At 33.2% G+C, this 18475-nt stretch overlaps 2 protein-coding genes across 4 annotated transcripts in view; one reads left to right on the top strand and one right to left on the bottom strand.

The window, feature by feature from the left end:
• LOC126778289 (charged multivesicular body protein 3) overlaps window positions 1-8251 on the bottom strand; it is a 44469-nt gene extending 36218 nt beyond the window's left edge. The window contains exons 1-7 of one of the 3 annotated variants that reach the window (XM_050501783.1): window positions 8099-8251; window positions 7931-7991; window positions 7619-7798; window positions 7275-7315; window positions 6797-6970; window positions 5673-5840; window positions 2163-4395 (exon numbers count right to left, since the gene is read on the bottom strand). In XM_050501783.1, coding sequence (XP_050357740.1) covers window positions 5688-5840; window positions 6797-6970; window positions 7275-7315; window positions 7619-7798; window positions 7931-7991; window positions 8099-8143 — 654 coding nt within the window. In that variant the 5' untranslated portion in view covers window positions 8144-8251 and the 3' untranslated portion in view covers window positions 2163-4395; window positions 5673-5687. Of the gene's footprint in view, window positions 1-2162; window positions 4398-5672; window positions 5841-6796; window positions 6971-7274; window positions 7316-7618; window positions 7799-7930; window positions 7992-8098 lie in introns of those variants that run through there. The other 2 variants (XM_050501784.1, XM_050501785.1) reach the window with 2 other exon arrangements.
• Window positions 8252-8510: 259 nt separating this feature from the next.
• The window catches only part of LOC126778096 (glycerol-3-phosphate acyltransferase 1, mitochondrial), a 58833-nt gene continuing 48868 nt past the window's right edge, over window positions 8511-18475 (top strand). Inside the window, exon 1 of the mRNA XM_050501473.1 lies at window positions 8511-8671. The gene's annotated coding sequence lies outside the window, so the exon portion shown is untranslated. The remainder of the gene's footprint in view (window positions 8672-18475) is intronic.

Below are 18475 nucleotides of genomic sequence, written 5' to 3'. Positions count from 1 at the left end.
TATAACCACACATTAAGCACATGAAAATTCAGTGGTGCTTGCCCGGGTTTGAACCCACGATCATCGGTTAAGATTCAGGCGTTCTTACCACTGGGCCATCTCGGCCTTTTCTCATTCAGCAGAGCTTGCCTTGAATTGAAGCGACGGTCTTTGGTTAAGAATCACTAAATGCCACTGGACTGACATTTTTATATAATGTAACGCCACGCTACATATCGCCACGCCACATGCCACATGCGAGCCAAGCCAAGCCATGCCATGCTATGCCATGCCACGACAGTTAAAGCCAGGACTGTCCACCAAGCCCGCCTGTAACCATTACTGGCGTAACATTCGAGTGACAACAGAACTTAATACCCGATCGGCTCATTTCGGAACGTCATTCTTTTTTGTACAAAAATGTTGCTATGACAACCAAAATAGCGGATGAGATGATGTGACCATGACAACGGAAAATAACAGTTGTGAATTGGAAAAAGTATTACGATGTAAATATACATTCGATTATTGACATATTTTTATCATTATTACCTTCCCGTTTCAATTAAATTAAAATTTTGAAATGAAATATACCTTAACATCATCGCTAAAATAGTTACTGAAATGGTAGGAATTCATACAGTTGATATTTATTCTTTGTATGTTAGATAGTCCTTTTGTAAGGTGGCGGCCTCATTTCTCATAATATATCATATGTGCTTAATGATTAGCAAAAAGATAACATTTAAAATGCATATAAATGTCAATTGCAATATAAAAATCGAATTAAAAGACCATTTTAATTAAAGCATTTATTAGTATATAAATTTTGTGTTGCCTCGTTAGCCAGCTGATCAATATTTTCAAGTTGTTACGCAATCAAAGTTCATTATTTGTAAATTACATTGTTTGTTATCTTGGAAATATTATTACTGTTCATGATAACTGATTAATATGATAAAGTTTAATGGAGTACTTTACATAGAATTTAGTGGTAACACAATTTTCATATTGTTGCCAGATTGGGAGAGCTCACTTTAATTATTACGGGGAATTCCGAAAAATGGCCACAAATTGGTTTTAATCATAAAATGCATCCATGTGATAATAAACAATTTAATCTATGGTTAATGTATCATGCGGTGAAAAGAGCACAAGCTGAAAATAAAAATACTATTTAATTTTAATGATTTTTACGATTATTAATTACTAGTTACCGCACGCGGTTACGCCTGCGAGTAGGGGGGGGGGCTGCCTTACGTCCCGAATGTCTTCTATACCCTTTACTACAACGTGTATAAAAAATTTCATAATGATCGGTTTAGTAGTAACGGAGAGAGCACGTAACAAGCTCATTTTCGCATTTATAATTTTAATAAGAACTACAACTGCTCATAAAGGTTACATTAGAAAGTCATTTCTGTGAACATTAGTAATGAAAATATTCATTACGCTTAAAGCGCTTTAGTAATATTTTTGATTTATAGTTAAACATTGTCAATATTTGATGTATCACCCATTGTATAAATTTAACCTTGTGCCCGTAATTATATTAACTCATTTGGCCTTCACAGCGAAATTATACACTACGGCTCGAATGCGTTCGAGAAATATCAGAAACTGATATGCTTGATTGACTAAGTAACAGCCTATGAATATCCCACTGCCGGGCTAAGGCCTCCTCTCTTTTTTGAAGAGAAGGTTTGGAGCTTATTCCGCCACGCTGCTCCAATGTGGGTTGGTGGAATACAAATGTAGCAGAATATCAGTGAAATTAGGCACATGCAGGTTTCCTCACGATGTTTTCCTTCACCGTCAAGCACGAGATGAATTATAAACGAAAATTAAGCACATGAAAATTCAATGGTGCTTGCCCGGGTTTAAACCCACGATCGTCGGTTAAGATTCACGCGTTCTATACGCATAAAAATAGTATATCACAATAAGTCAGCTGTCAACTTTTCACGAGTGAGTACTGAAGTGAGTTATTATATGTAGAATCGCACTGCTGGTAGATATTTGATACATGGAGTTATAGGTACAGGAAGAGTCTTAATAACCTGTCAGTTTTTTGACAGCAGTCAATAAAAAAATATATTATCATTTTTTTTCAAGTCATTCAAATCTATTTCTAATAAAGATCTTAAATTATAAGGAAACTTGGGAAAAGTATTAAAGTACTAAATACCACAAATGACAATACTGTTTTAATGCGCTTTTAATTAATGTTTTATATTCGATGCAAAATTTGCTCAGACTATCCATTAAAAATTGTCTTAAGTGCATTTTTTAAATACTTCTTAATAACTCACATTTTGATATATATATATCAAAGTCACATAATTATATTAGGTCCTTACATATGAAATTAGCGTTTTGTCGTACTGTCCACTTTGACACTTTGATCTGAAATATCTCCTCCTTGGTTAGGAATTCCAAATTCAAATTTACAAATTCATTTAGCTGGTACATTTGAGTTTTGAAAACAGTCATTCATTTGTTTTTTTCTTTTTTTTTGGCGTCGCTTATTACCGCACAATGGAAAACATGAAATATCGGTATATTTACGAATACGAGTTCTACCGTGGCACCAGTGCTGCAGAAACAGCTCGAAGGATTAATGATGTGTACCGCGCTGGTGTCGCAAAAGAAAGCACGGTACGTTTTGGTTTCAACTTTTTCGTTCTGGAAATTTTGACCTTCAGAACCAACCCCGTGGACAGCCAGAGACCAAAGTGGAAAATGAAGAATTAAAGGCTATTGTAGAAGTGGATCCATCACAAAGTACTTCAGAAATAGCTGCAGGCTTCGGGGTAAGTGATAAAACTGTATTCATACACTTGAAGCAAATCGGAAAAGTAAAAAAACTTGAACGATGGGTACCTCATGAATTGAGTGAATCGAACTTGCAAATACGCGTCAGCTGCTGTGTTTCTTTGCTCAACCGACACAATAATGAAGGGATTTTAAATCGAATCATTACTTGTGATGAAAAGTGGATACTGTACGATAATCGGAAGCGCTCGTCGCTATGGAGGCCCAGCCAAATCCTGCCCTAAACGAAAATTGACTCAGAAAAAGTTATTTGTGAGTGTTTGGTGGACTAGCGCTGGTGTCGTTCACTACAGCTTTCTAAAATCTGGCCAAAAGATTACGGCAGATATCTATTGTCAGTAACTGCAAACCATGAAGGAAGAACTAGCTGCTAAACAACCGAGATTGATTAATCGCTCTAGGCTACTACTGCTTCACGACAACGCAAGACCACACACTGCACAACAAACAACCACTAAGTTAGATGAGCTACAATTGGAATGTCTGCGACATCTTCATTGCTCCAACAGATTACCATTTTTTCCGGAATTTGGACAACTTCTTACAAGGAAAAAAAAATCAACTCCGATACGGCAGTCCAAACCGCCTTCAAAGAGATTATTGATTCTCGAACCCATGGTTTTTTTAGTAAAGGGATCAATGAATTATCTATGAGATGGCAAAATTGCATAGATAACAACGGTGCATACTTTGATTAATTACATATATTTTACAAAAAAAAAATTGACTTTATATTCCTCCCGTACAAAACGCCAATTTCATATGTAAGAACCTAATATTATAATTACTTATCTGTAAAAAATGTTTATTTTTATCGTCTTTTATGCGTTCAAGCATCGTTCATCCAATATATTTGAATCATTGTAAATAACTTGTTAGGTATTGGATTTCCCACTTAGTACCATCTATGTACCGTTGGAAGCACGCGAGTCATATCAAAGAATTGTTTAAATAAAAATTGAAGCTTGAAGCGCTATTGCAGCGCTTTCTGGATTTAACTAGCTATATAATGATAATAATAATACAGTGGGACATTATTCACACACGGCCATCTGATCCCAAATTAAACTTGTACAGAGCTTGTACTGTGGAAACCACACAACTAATATACTACATATACTACTTTTTATAAATACATATTTATATAAATAATTACACCCAGACTCAAGACAAAGAGACATATTCACGCAAACAAATGTCTATTCTGGGTGGGAATTGAACCCACAACCTTTGGCGTGAAAGGCAAGTATCTACCAACCACGCCAACTGGCTTGTCAATGATATTAATGATAGAAGAACGATGAAGCAGGATTGCTTGTATATTTATAAAAGTTATGAATGAAGTATAATTAATGAGTTGTACTTTAAAGGTAATTTTTTAAATATAATTTAATAAATACACATTCAAATATTATATCATAATATCTTAATAAAACTTAATATAAATATATGTATATTCTACGATAACATTAAGCATATAGTGAAGACAATTAATTGCAACATTTATAAAATCAGTAAAAGGCATTTTAGTATATCTTCGAACAATTTAAAAATTGCGGCAAATCCTTGTTGCGGCAAATTCTGTGGACAAAAAAAAACATTATATACAATAATACTCAATCTAATAATATTTTAAGGTCTTAACTTTTATATATATATTACATTATTATTATTCGATTGCCTCATTGGTCTAGTGGCTTGATGTAAGGCCGCAGACCAGGAGGTCCTGGGTTCAATTCACAGGTCGGGCCAATAAAAAGTTATTCGGTTTTTCTGTCAGAAAATTCTCACTAGCAGCCCGGAGTCTGGAAGTTGGAAGTGTGTACACTCCCGTGCCTCGGAAAGCACGTAAAGCCGTTGGTCCTGCGCTTGAACTCTTTCCGGTTGTATCGGATTGCCGTCCCATCGGATTATGAGAGTCAGGGAATAGAGAGTGCACCTGTGTTTGCGCACACACTTGTGCACTATAATATCTCCTGCGTTGTTGACTAATCTCTCTTGAAATTGGCCGCCGTGGCCGAAATCGGTCTGGAGGACATTACTATTATTTTTTATCAATGAAATTATCAATAATACTGATTATTATGAAAGACACTCTGACGTTGTATAAACGAGAGAAGTATTCCAGAAGGAGTAAAGATAAACAAACCATAGATTTACAAATTCCATGCGATTTGCTAATAGCTCTGCTGTATTACGCACTAAAAACAGTTCTTGATTAATTTACCTTTATTTATAACACAACACTATTCCACTTAACTTTTTTACTGGTGGTAGGGCTTTGTGCAAGCTCGTCTGGGTAGGTACCACCCACTCATCAGATACTCTACCGCAACACAGCAGTACTTGGTATTGTTGTGTTCCGGTTTGAAGGGTGAGTGAGCCAGTGTAATTACAGGCACAAGGGACATAACATCTTAGTTCCCAAGGTTGGTGGCGCATTGGTGATGTAAGCGATGGTTAACATTACTTACAATGCCAATGTCTATGGGTGTTGGTGACCACTTGACATCAGGTGGCCCATATGCTCGTCCGCCTTCCTATTCTATATAAAAAAAATAAAAAACTGGTTATAACCAATTTAATTGAACTTCCAAAGTTCTACAACTTCGAGGACATTGAAAACGCCATTTTTTCGCGAATCCGTGGTGAATATCATAGATTATTCAAGATCTCGACCAATGATAATGCGTCAATTCGATGTTAAACTTGTTTATTTGTCTTTACTCCTCCTGTGGTTAGTACAGGCTATAATAGGTTAAGGTTAAAATTATTGAAATTCAATTGTATTGTGATTATTGAGAAAGACGAAATGACATAAGCGACGGCAACATCATATCATACTAAGTAGTTAGTACCTTTTAAAGCTAGTCTTAAGATCTTAAGGCCTGTAGTCTTGATTGCATTTCGTCCAATTCACTTTCGTCGGGTTCCGCCTCCGGTTCCTTGCTTGTAGAGGGAGCTCCGACTGCTGTTGGTGGAGCTGGAGCTTCTCCTAGTTGACCTTGGGTTAGCTCCCAAAGCACCTGGAAATATAAGTAAATATATATACAAAGTTATAATCATCTTTATACAACAATCAAAATATATTCTTTTTTTTATAGAATAGGAAGGCGGACGAGCATGTGGTCCACCTGATGATAAGTGGTCACCAACACCCATTGGCATTGTAAGAAATGTTAACCATCGCTTACATCACCAATGCGCCACCAACCTTGGGAACTAAGATGTTATGTCCCTTGTGCCTGTAATTACACTGGCTCACTCACCCTTCAAACCGGAACACAACAATACCATATATTCTACTCTACTATGATGCATTCCTATTTAGTGTAGTTATAAAATAGTATTTCTATATATATTAATTTTCAAAACCAAATATAAAACAGATAAATGAAAATTAAATAACACACGAAAGTATTTTATTTTTAATTTTTGTCGTGGCAGGAAACAAAGTCTTGAAAGTATAGGAATAATCAACTATTCATAATGTTACAACATAAATAATATAAACACATTATATTTTAAAATTAATCTCTTAATTTTTATTAAAAACAGCCAGCATATGTTCCACTAATCGGCAATGGACTGCTGTCCTCTTAAAGCTTTAAGAGAAGTGTTTGGTGCGTATATCACCGCACTTCACAAGTCTGGATTGGAGGCAGAATATCATACGTTATACATACAGCTAAATCATTGGAGACATTCAGTGACTAATAAGAAGAAATAAACAGTTTTCACCAGCTACCATGCTTATACATGCTTCGATTTCTCGAATATAAGTTGCATTAAAAATGACATTCTGCTTATGTCATATTAATACATAAAAGAAACCCTTCATTTATAGAAATATAATAAACAAAAACTTACAATTTTTTTTAAAGGCAATTTGGTTTTTATTTATCAGCTTCTTTTAGACAAATATATAAGAAAATATATTTGAAATGTGTATGTTAATTATAAAAACATTAATTTTTCCCACCTTATCAACTTCACTCTGCGCCGCTTCCTCCATTTCCTCTTCATCCTCCATACTGGACATGGTGTCGTCCAGCATTTCCTCAATGATACCAGCCTTCATCATCTCTTTACTAAGCTCTTGCATGGTATGAGCTATTTCTGGGAGTCGAAGTAATGCCTGCATAGCTTGCATCACCTAGAGTCATGAAAATTAATATATTCAGGCAGACTGATAGGCCACGAGATATGTACATATGTACATGGTCATATTAGCCTTCCCTAACATCCTAATTGGGTTACCAACCTTAAGAACTAAAATGTTATGTCCCTTGTGCCTGTATTAAAAATCGTCAAAATAGTATAATTTTAGATTTTGTAAGTAGCATTTGTCAAATAATATGTATCCCTGTTGGCATAAGTACAAGTCATTGGGCTTAGCTTATTTAATTTAATTATCTTATTAATTTAATTATTATAATAATATCAATATAAACAAGTACCTCAGTTGACTTTTGTAGTGATCCCGCTACTCTTAGTGTTGCTGAAATTAAAAATATTTATACTAGTTTATTATTAATTAAAGTGTTATTAAGTGTGTATAATGTTAATATGATATTCAAGTACATTATTTAATTACTCTGTTATTTAAATAATTAGTTATTTTTTTCACATCTATAATAGTAGGGTTAGCAGCAAATTACTGTATTTTCAAGCACAGGATGTATTAAAAATATCAGCAGCCAGCCTTACATGTTACAATTATTAACTACACAAAATGTTGTTTCAATGTTAATAATAATAATACATAATAATAATAATCTAAATAAACTTAATTTTACTTTACCTAATTGATTTTTCATTTGCATTTGCACTGAATTCAGATGTGCTTTGCTTGTGTAAATTTTACTAACTGTTTTCCTTGATCTTACAATCTCTTTCGCTAATATTGTACAGACTTGTTTGTCATTTTTCGCAGCAGCTTCTTTTAGTGATTTCTTAATTTTTTCCTCTTCTCTTTGAATAGCTTAAACATGTAAATCATAATTATGACAAGAATCATACTTTATTTAAAGTCTTGTATTATATAGATGTTTAGAATAATTTGTTAGTTTTGGGAAGGATTTTTTAATTCATATTGAATGCATTTTTAAAATACCTCTTATTTGTCTATCCAAGTTATAGCCCTCTTTACGTATCTTATGGGACCATTCGTTCACCTAAAATAGCAACATAGAATATGAAATTACATTATTTAATTTTAAGAGCTTTACATTATATACTATATATATTGTAAAAATTTAAATGTATTAAATTTTTCACATACCATCTCTTTTGGATTTCGTTCAGGAGATTTACCAAATAAACCCATCCTTTATTTATAAGATTTATTAAGCACTAAATATGATTTATATGGAAATCTTATAATAATTATTAGTGCTTAAATGTTTAATGTTTTGACAATAATAATAATTTTGACAATTGACATTGACATTAAAAATCAGTGATGACCTCATTTATGTGTCTTTCGTGTTTTAGGTATGTGCGCGAAAAATAAATGTAAGAAAAATTTACGAAAAAACTATGTACCATGAAAAATGGTATGATTTACTTGATTTTAAAACAGCATGGTTTTGCTTATACTATTAAATGTTCATTAAATATATCTGGTTATTATCGATTTTCTTTCTAATCTGTTGTGCACATCCATAGTAATTCTAGTACCTGCGAACGAAGTGTCATTTGCCGGTTACGTACAGAAATGTATGAAAAAAATATAATTTCGGGATTCATTTATAAATACAATTTCAATCGTGTTTTGAAATATAATTTTTGCTTTAGTGTGCCAATAAATACACTTTGGTGAACCATTGTGCTTTCCGGAACATAAGGAAACAATGTAAGTAATTTGTGTTATTATTTATTTTGTTTACAATGTTGTAACTCGCAATTTGATAGCTTAAAAATATCCTATTTTTAGATACAATGTCTGGGCTTACCACTGCAGAATGCAATAATTTTAATTAGTGTGTGCTCCGTTATGAGTTATAAGGAAACTATAATTTTAATTCATTTTAGATTTGAAAGAATGTTTAAAACGAGTTAACGTGAACGCGTTATCCTTGTTTGACAAGCACACAAATCAGACAAATGTACGAGATTTTTACTTAAATGATTCTAAAAATACGAATCAATTCTACAAAGTATTAAATAGTAATAAGATCTTTAATATGAATTCGAATTTGAGTCATATTTAGCATGGATTATTACTATTAGACATTATAACATTACGTCAAGTACCTACGACTGAAACACAAGGCATGAGTCGCTCTTTTGGATTATCAGCTAATACATTTTATTTTATTTAAATATTTAATATAAATGATGGTCAAAACAGTGACTTTCGTATTAGTTATTGGTAATTGGTATACATGTAACTAATTGTTAGTTGTTAGTTAAACCAAATTTTCAAAAAATAGTTCTTTTCATGCCAAATTATCCATAAAGGGCATGTTGTTTACTATTAGTTCACTTGGTTTCTTTTTCAACCTATCAAGTAAAAGAATTTGATTGTTAAAATTTACTCAATAAATGTCGTAAAATAAACATTGTAAGAAAAAATATAAATCAAATCTAATCAAAATACAAGGCTTTAAAAAGCAATTTTGAATCATCATTTACAAAATTATTTTATCTACCTACTTGAATAAAGTAGTATTTAGATTTGATTTGATTTATATACTTTTAAATTTACTTCAACATGATATTTCAATTTATATAGACTAAACAGAATAGAAATAATTCCACTGGTGTGTTATTTGGATTATGATGGTAATTGTCAGTGGAATTTTAATCAAATCAAATCAAATAATTCTTTATTAAAGTAGGTTTATACAGGCAGTTATGAATTGCATGTTACAGTATTGAATTAAATGTGAAGCTACCACCGGTACAGAATGTAGATTCTACCGAGAAGACTTGGCAAGAAACTCGGTAGTAACTCTTTTGCACCCTTTAAGTTACAGATTTAATCATACTGGTGATAGGGCTTTGTGCAAGCTCGTCTGGGTAGATACCACCCACTCATCAGATATTCTACTGCAAAACAGCCGAACCGAACCAGCCTGTGAATGTCCCACTGCTGGGCTAAAGGCCTCCTCTCCTCATTTTGAGGAGAAGGTTTGGAGCTTATTCCACCACGCTGCTCCAATGCGGGTTGGTGGAATACACATGTGGCAGAATTTCAGTGAAATTAGACACATGCAGGTTTCCTCACGATGTTTTCCTTCACCGTAAAGCACGAGATGAATTATAATCACAAATTAAGCACATGAAAATTCAGTGGTGCTTGCCCGGGCTTGAACCCACGATCATCGGTTAAGATTCATGCGTTCTTACCACTGGGCCATCTCGGCTTTTTGCCAAAAAACAGCAGTACTTGGTATTGTTGAGTTCCAGGTTAAAGGGGGAGTGAGCCAGTGTAATTACAGACACAAGGGACATAACATCTTAGTTACCAAGGTTGGTGGCACATTGGCGATGCAAGCGGTTAACATTTCTTACAATGCCAATGTCTATGGGCGTTAATGACCACTTACCATTAGGTGGTCCATATATATATATAGGTCCGCCTATTCTGTAAAAAAAAATATAATAGAAAAAAAATACAATTTAATAATTCATAATTATAATTATGTAAAAAAAAATATAAGTCTATTAAGATAATGCTTTCAGCAATTGTATTCCTAAAAAATATATCTCGGCTATAATATAATAATAATATCCTGGGACATTTTTCACACACGGCCATCTGATCCCAAATTAAGCTCGTACAAAGCTTGTGCTATGGAAACCAGACAACTGATATACTACATATACTACTTTTCGTTTGTAAATACATACTTATATAGATAATTACACCCAGACTCAGGACAAACAGACATGTTCATGCACACAAATGTCTGTCCTGGATGGGAATCGAACCCACAACCTTCGGCGTGAAAGGCAAGTATCTACCAACCACACCAACCGGCTCATCCAGGTGTAATAAATTCCTGACCAGCCAACTTAGATTCTATTTATAGTACTTATATAGTTCATGATTTAAAAAATCTAAAGTAAATAATGCAATTCATCTTGATATGTTATTTAAATATATAATTTGTTTTTGTTATTGCCTCTAAATGGATGAACCACTATTACAATAAATAATTTAAAGTTTATTGCCCCAGTACCATTTTATCAGCTCATTTGTATTATGTAGGAGATATAAGATTCAGTCGGCATTGTCAATCGGTCACTCTTTTATGAATCAATTTATCCACTTTATCTGTGAATATGTGTCAAATTGTTTTTTTTTTTCTTCTGACAATAACGGATAAGAATCTAAAAAATTAACGTTAATTGTTTGTGTCGTATGTCTTACTATATCGTTCATCACCTCAGCGAAGTTTCCTGGTATGGTTAAACGAACACCCAAAGGGTGATAGTGTTTTGTCTTTTTCTATAACAACAGCAGTAAAGAGAAATAAATGACTTTGAAATTGAATTGATATATCATTGGTCGAGTACTTGAGTAATCTATAGTACTTATTCATTATGGATTCGTGAAAAAATGGCGTTTTGAATGTCGACGAAGTAGTTAAGTATATCTTTGTGTTATAAATAAATTTATATTAATCGAGAACTATTTGCAGCGCATAAAATAGCAGAGCTATTATATAACAAATCGTATGGAATATGTAAATCTAAAGTCTACTACTCCTACTCCTTTTTCGGAATAGGCTATAGACCAGGTGAGTTGAGATCGAGAGACGATTGGTAGTTTTTAAAGCTAAATTATTTCTGTAATCAGATTCGAGTTTTTAATTCCTTATTTATTTTTATTTCCTTAACTAGAAACGTAAAGCTTATGTATTGTCGTATATAAGATTTGCCTACACTTCTCGTGTTTATACAATGGCTGTCACTGTTTCTATCAAACTAATCAATATTATTGTGGGATGTACATAATATTATTGTAAATTAATTGTTATGGAGTGTAAGCAGTGATTTCGACAAAAACATTCCAAAGGGAGTTGTAACTTCAAGATTATAAATATACTGAACAATTATTTATAAAGAGCGAAGTGGCATTGTCTAGCTTTAACCAAAAGTTATCTTAAGCTAAGAACACAAGTAGCGATTTTCACCCGCGCCCGCCGTGGTCACGGAACTGCTGTTTTATTTCCAAACTTACGAGACCACAGATCTATTCGGTTACCGCGTATGTCGCGGTCGCGGTTATCGGCTAAAAGTCATCGGTTTTGTTCATATAGTCTTGAAAAAAATTTAGAGAACTACGTATAAATGCGGTAACAATGTCATTGACCTGGTCATAGTCAAAGTACCGGAAATGTTTAACATGCAAAGAATATTAAAAGGATCCACGATGGCAACCTCATAACCTCCAAATAGTGACGTCATGGAAATACGAATATAAACGCAAATTCATTAGTACTTGTTGCAATCTACTCGTTTGCATCTGCAAATGAGTTTGATACCAAGCTTATCATGTTTAGCAGGAAAAGGACTTTGTCCATCGTCAACAATCACATATATAGTATTGTTCTACGATTGGGGAGATTAATTATTCTTTATAATGTAATTTTAGAGTTATGCTAATAGAGATTTAATGTAACTTAAGGGTCCGTTCACACAGACCGGCTCGGAGAGGAGAGCAGATTTTTATCACGTTGGAAACAGTGTTTTGAGTGATTGTAGTAAAGTTTATTTTTGCATTTGCACCTTTTTTGTCATTAAAAATGCCTGAACGCGCTTCGTGTGAAGTAATAAAAGGAGCCGACCGGCTCCGCTTGCGTGCTCTTTCTCGCTCGCACCCGCTTTCAGATCTCTTCCAGCCGGTCGATGTGAAATAGTTGGCGGCTCCGCTCCGGCCAATTCCAAGCGTATACGACCCGGTCTGTGTGAAAAGAAAAAAGCAGGCCGATGCTCTCCGAGCCGGTCTGTGTGAACGGACCCTAAAGCTCTTCCACAAGCAACGAGCTATTTTAGGAAACGATTATTAAGGCTATATGTTGCGATACTTTTGCCTTTTTCAAGAGGAATGTAATTATTAAAAAAAATTGCAAAATGTAGTTAAACTCGTGCAACAGAATATCTTGAAATTTTAATAAGCTAAATAAATTTAATACTTCTGTATCCAATATTTTGAAATCATCTGCAATTTCAGTGTCAAAAACAAGCCATATAGATAAATAATTACGCCATATTCCGAATATCTCACATATATAAATATATTTCTACAGAATTTTACCTTTAATAAAAGTTATCTAATTTAATTTCAACGCATTCGAATCTTCGCTCTATTTATATTTTATCTGTATTAAAAAACGACGTTACACGTGAATCTCACGCGATCAATTTATAAATAGTAGATGTACTTGCTAATTATCGTCCAATAAAACAATAGTTACGCATGTGTATAAACATAACTTGCTTGCCAATAAATAATTGCATCCACGTATCATTATAATATTGACAACGCTAAGCCGAGTCTTTGTTTACATTGAGAGTGCAATTAAATAAAACCGTTTTTTTTTTTAAAATATACTTTTTTTATCAATTATTTATTAAAAATGTGCATATAAGATTAAATTAGCCTCTATATATATATATAAAATAATTTATGAAATATTCTTCAATTAACTGTTATTGAAAGTAACGAAATTGTCCCAGTGCTGCTGCTGCATGCTGATGCATTTATGTTCTCCTTTTTCACTTCGCAAATTCTCAAATGTTCGTTACTTTTTTCTTTCAAATATGTAGTCGTGGTTTTAAATTCTAAAATATTTTTTACACGACAGTCGGTTCCTTGGCGTATAGAACGCTTCGGAATGTGAATTGGTCCCAATAAAATTTGAAGAAAACTTAAGGTAGAATACTACGTTACATGTGTGTATGTTATTCGATATCTTTGCTTATTGTGAACCGATTTTAATGATTTTTTTTTTCATTGAATATACTTGGAGAATGATAGTTATACTTTAATCGAATTTGATATATGATTAAATGTGTATACCTTCATGAAAGTTTATTATATTATATATTAATTGTCTATTAGAGAATAATAATAAATAAGAATATTTTTACAATCTATTGTATAATCTTATATATACTTAGCCATATTTATTCACGTTTTGTTACATAAACTTTATTAATATGCGTCCTAATAATAGTACCTAATAAAATACGTCACTGATTATTCCAAAAGATTTTTTTGTTGTTGCTGTTAATATAATCAGACAATCAGCTAAATATTTCACAATATAAAACGATTTATTTCATTTATACAATGAACACTCAGTTCATATTGATAACTGATAAGGTTTGTTATTTATGATTGTTAACAGTTTAATACTCTAGATCATTAATATAACAATAAAAAATTAACATATATATATATATATATATATATATATATATATATATATATATATATATATATATGTGTGTGTGTTTTTTTTTAACTTTAAATATTAAAATAGATATGCAGTTTAGCGGCAAATGATAAAAGATTTCTTACAGTGCCAATGCCTACTGAATTTTTACCTCGTCAATTCACCACAAACCTTGGGAACTAAGATGTTATGTCCCTTGTGCCTGTAGTTACACCGTCACGCTCGTTCTTCAAACCGGCACACATTAATAATAAGTATTATTGTTTGGCGCTAGAATATGTGATTAGTGAGTGGTACCTACGCAAACGGTCATAGGCCAGTCGCTATAAAGTTCTTTGTTTAAAATCTGGAAATAAATTTGACAGCGAAATAGATTAATTTTTATAATTAATATGTATGTGGACGATGAAGAAAAATTTCCATACGATTCTATTATAATTGATTACATACATGCGTCAATTAATACTTTACATGTCTGTCTATTGGAATGTATTTAAATATTAAATAATAATTCATTGTTTGTGATAAACTTGAACAAAAAATATAATTACAGATTATAATATGATAAGAAAATCAATTAATTACGACTTGTACACAAAGGTTCCAGAATAATAAGTTGATAGAACTTATATTCTTTTTTGATGGACAATGAGCTGAGCTTCACTGCTTTTTGGGTTTTTTCAGGCAAAGGCAAGTAAAATTGATGACTTATATTCTTAGAGTTAACTGGCATGTTGGTCTAGTAGTTAGATTAATAAGGATGCATTCCGAGATCCTGGATTCGAGCCCTTTTTGTTTTTGGTGTTTGTTATTGCGTTTTTCTGTCGAAAGATAAAATTATCAGCCCGGTGAGTCTGGGAGCTGGAAATGTACACTCGTGTCTTCGAATGCACGTAAAGCCAATGTTAAGTCAATTGGGTGGGGATATTGGAAACAGAATAATTAATTATTTATGTTGGACATTAATAATTTTTTTTTAATTTACATTATAGTAGATAATTTAAAAATTACCTATAGTAAAAAGCGTTTAACAAAACGGCAATTAATGTTAGAGTCTTCAGATGACATCTGAAGACTGAAGACATAAATTGTGCTGTACGATACAGGCAAAGCTTGTAAATGTAAATATATAACAGATTGTAATCGTTTTAAAGTTTTGCCAACTATTTGTACCAACTTACCTCAAATAGCTTTGCTGAGAGTGAGTAAAATTAGACACAAATGATATAACATCTTGGATGAAGAGGTTGGTTGCGCGTTGGCGATGTGAGGAACGGGTACAAATTCTAACAGTGCCAATGTCTATAGGTGGTAACCACTTACCATCAGGTGACTCATTTGCCTAACCGACTAACATATTTTATATAAAGAAACAAATGTAATTACTGTTGTAAATCTGTCTGGCAGGCGTATTATATGAAATAAGTTCACGGTAATAAGCAAGGTAGTGGATGGCATTGTTATGTAAACACTTCGCCTTCGATACTGCAATAAGATAAATGTAAATAATCAGAGGTGCAGTGGAAATGGACTAAGTACATCTAGATACAACTATCAACACAATTAGATGTTCAGGTCAAATATCTATTTTAATTGATTTATCCATAATTTGCATATTTGATACTTGTTTTGAGTCAAAGTTTATCAAATTAACGATCGTATGTTGACGCAATCAACACCCGTCGTGGAAGGATTCTAAGTTTTATCAACCCCTCTTATTGCTCACTAACGTCACACGACCTCTACGGTCTAGTTTCCGTGACCGATATTATTTTACATATATATTTGCGTTAAAATATTTGAAACCTCTTCATTTATTTGAGGATTAAGAACTTTATTACAATTTCCATTCGAAGGATAGGTGTGGTCCTGTGAGAATTTATGCTGTCTTGTAATTATCCGAATTTTTGTGCATAAATATCATTATAGCTAAAATTCCAGTTTTTTAATCAATAATCGAATATTATTAAATTATATAATAGGTATATATTTGTGTACGATAAAACGTTTATAGCCTTTTATATTTGGTATTTTAATCACGTTTTCGTTTCTTTTTTAATCCTGCGGCTTCGCAAGCGTTAGAGGAGGGGGCGCGTATTATGTACCCAATATCCTTCTTTGTACAACCTTCCTTTGATAACGTGTATGGGAAATTTCATAATCAACTCATTTTCACATTTATAATGTTAGTAATGATTATTTAACCTTCATTAAATAATTTTAAGTTTTTCTTTAGCGAAGGTTAGATTATAATATTTTATAAGCGCTAGTTATTTTTTTTCTGTTGATTTATTTAATGTTTCTTCATTTATAAATACATGCTAAGAATTACTAATGATGCCATGTTGCAAATCCACCGGATGCTTTTGATGAGCTAATAATCACTGTCGTTATCCGCGCAACTTGTCTCAATTTGGATAGGATAAGGATATGTCCTTACTAATATTTAAACTTTATATAAAAGGTTTTCGTCCGCGTGTCAGCGCGTGTCGCGTGTGATATGGGCGGATGATAGGCGGCACCCTATTATTTTCGGAACCCCTGACAACGTATATGCAAAATTTCACAATAATCTATCTATCTAAGTAGTTCAAATGTGAAAACGTAACGAGCACACTTAATTTCGCATTGATAATATTAGTAAAGATATTTGTTTGAGATTAATAAACTTTAATAACGTTTGATTGAGCACAATGAAAATTTGCAATTATATACATAGTTTTTCGTTTTTCATGGAGAATGTTTTTGTACTATCGACTGTATTGCTGTGTTTCGATTTGGAGGGTGAGCGAGCCAGTGTACTGTGTAACTATTGGACCAAGGGACGTAACATCTTAACTCCCAAGGCTTGGTGGCGCATTGACGATATAAGGAATGGTTAATATTTCTTTTAGCGCCTATGTCTATGGGCGATTTACCATTCGTTCATCATTTCATTTGACCGTTCATTTGATCGTTTGCCTACCTATTGTACATAAAAAATATATAATAAAAAATCTTATGAATGACAAAATTTTGTCTCTTAACAATTGTTTTCCTCCACCGCCGAGCACGATATATTACGTGCTTTTACGGATTCGAATCGATCAATCTACGCTTTGTATTCAGTTATTCGTCCCGAATCAGTTTAGTTGAGACGGCTAAGTGGATAGTTAATTAGTGAAACCTTATTTTGAAATGTATTAATCGGTTGGTCTTTTTATGGCACAATGTTAATGATAGTACGCCGGTCCGCCGGATGTTCTAATGATACCCTTGATATTGCTACTCCGTCCTAGTCTGACAAAAGACGTGCAAAATAACCCGTCTGCTGACCTTAGTAGCAAGATGCGTGATTGGGGGTAATTATGTCGAACCTGCATAGTTAGTATGGGATAGAGCGCTTGGCTTGGAATCATACTTGAGTATTTATGGCTTTATCGTTTATTCTCCTTACATATAACATGAAAAATAATTATACACATAAAATACTACTATTTTAAATTATATATGTACAAAGGTGGACTTACCTCAAACAGGGATTGACCCTCCTCAAACAGGGAGTCGCGAGACTCCAGATCTGAGTCAATTTCTTTTCTCCCGTAGAAATTGTAAGTTCTATAGCTCTGTCCTTATGCTGGTCACATATTATCCCTAAATTTTACTAAATTATGATCGGTTCAGTGATTTAGTCGTGATGTGGTAAGAAACGAAACAGAGTGTCTTTCGTGTTTTTCATAATAGCCTGATCATTTATCAGAAATTTTTTTAAATGTGTTGGTGTAACAATGAACTTATTTACCGAGTGCCGCCTCAGATTAAACGCCTCGAATAGGTCCCTCGCCAAGTATCTTTTAAGTCCAGTCTATAATAACCTCTGTCTCGATATTTTAGTTGTACCAAATATCTCGGAGACTTATTATCCTTGATTATGTATATGAGTAAAGACAAAATGTAATCTAAATCAATTTCTTGCAAAACCAGCCTTGTGAGGTTTTAATTAAGATATTCAATTGTTAAGCAATAATATATTATTAATTACTCAGGTATTGCGCCACTTTCGCTGGCCCCAGAATGATCTACTTTAGTAGTATTTTTTTTTTTTTTTTTATAGAATAGGAAGGCGGACGAGCATATGGGCCACCTGATGGTAAGTGGTCACCAACGCTCTTAGACATTGGCATTGTAAGAAATGTCAACCATCGCTTACATATCCAATGCGCCACCAATCTTGGGAACTAAGATTTTATGTCCCTTGTGCCTGT

This window comes from Nymphalis io, chromosome 25 (assembly GCF_905147045.1).
Source record: "Nymphalis io chromosome 25, ilAglIoxx1.1, whole genome shotgun sequence".
NCBI lineage: Eukaryota > Metazoa > Arthropoda > Insecta > Lepidoptera > Nymphalidae > Nymphalis > Nymphalis io.
This window is presented reverse-complemented; position numbering and strand designations above follow the sequence as displayed.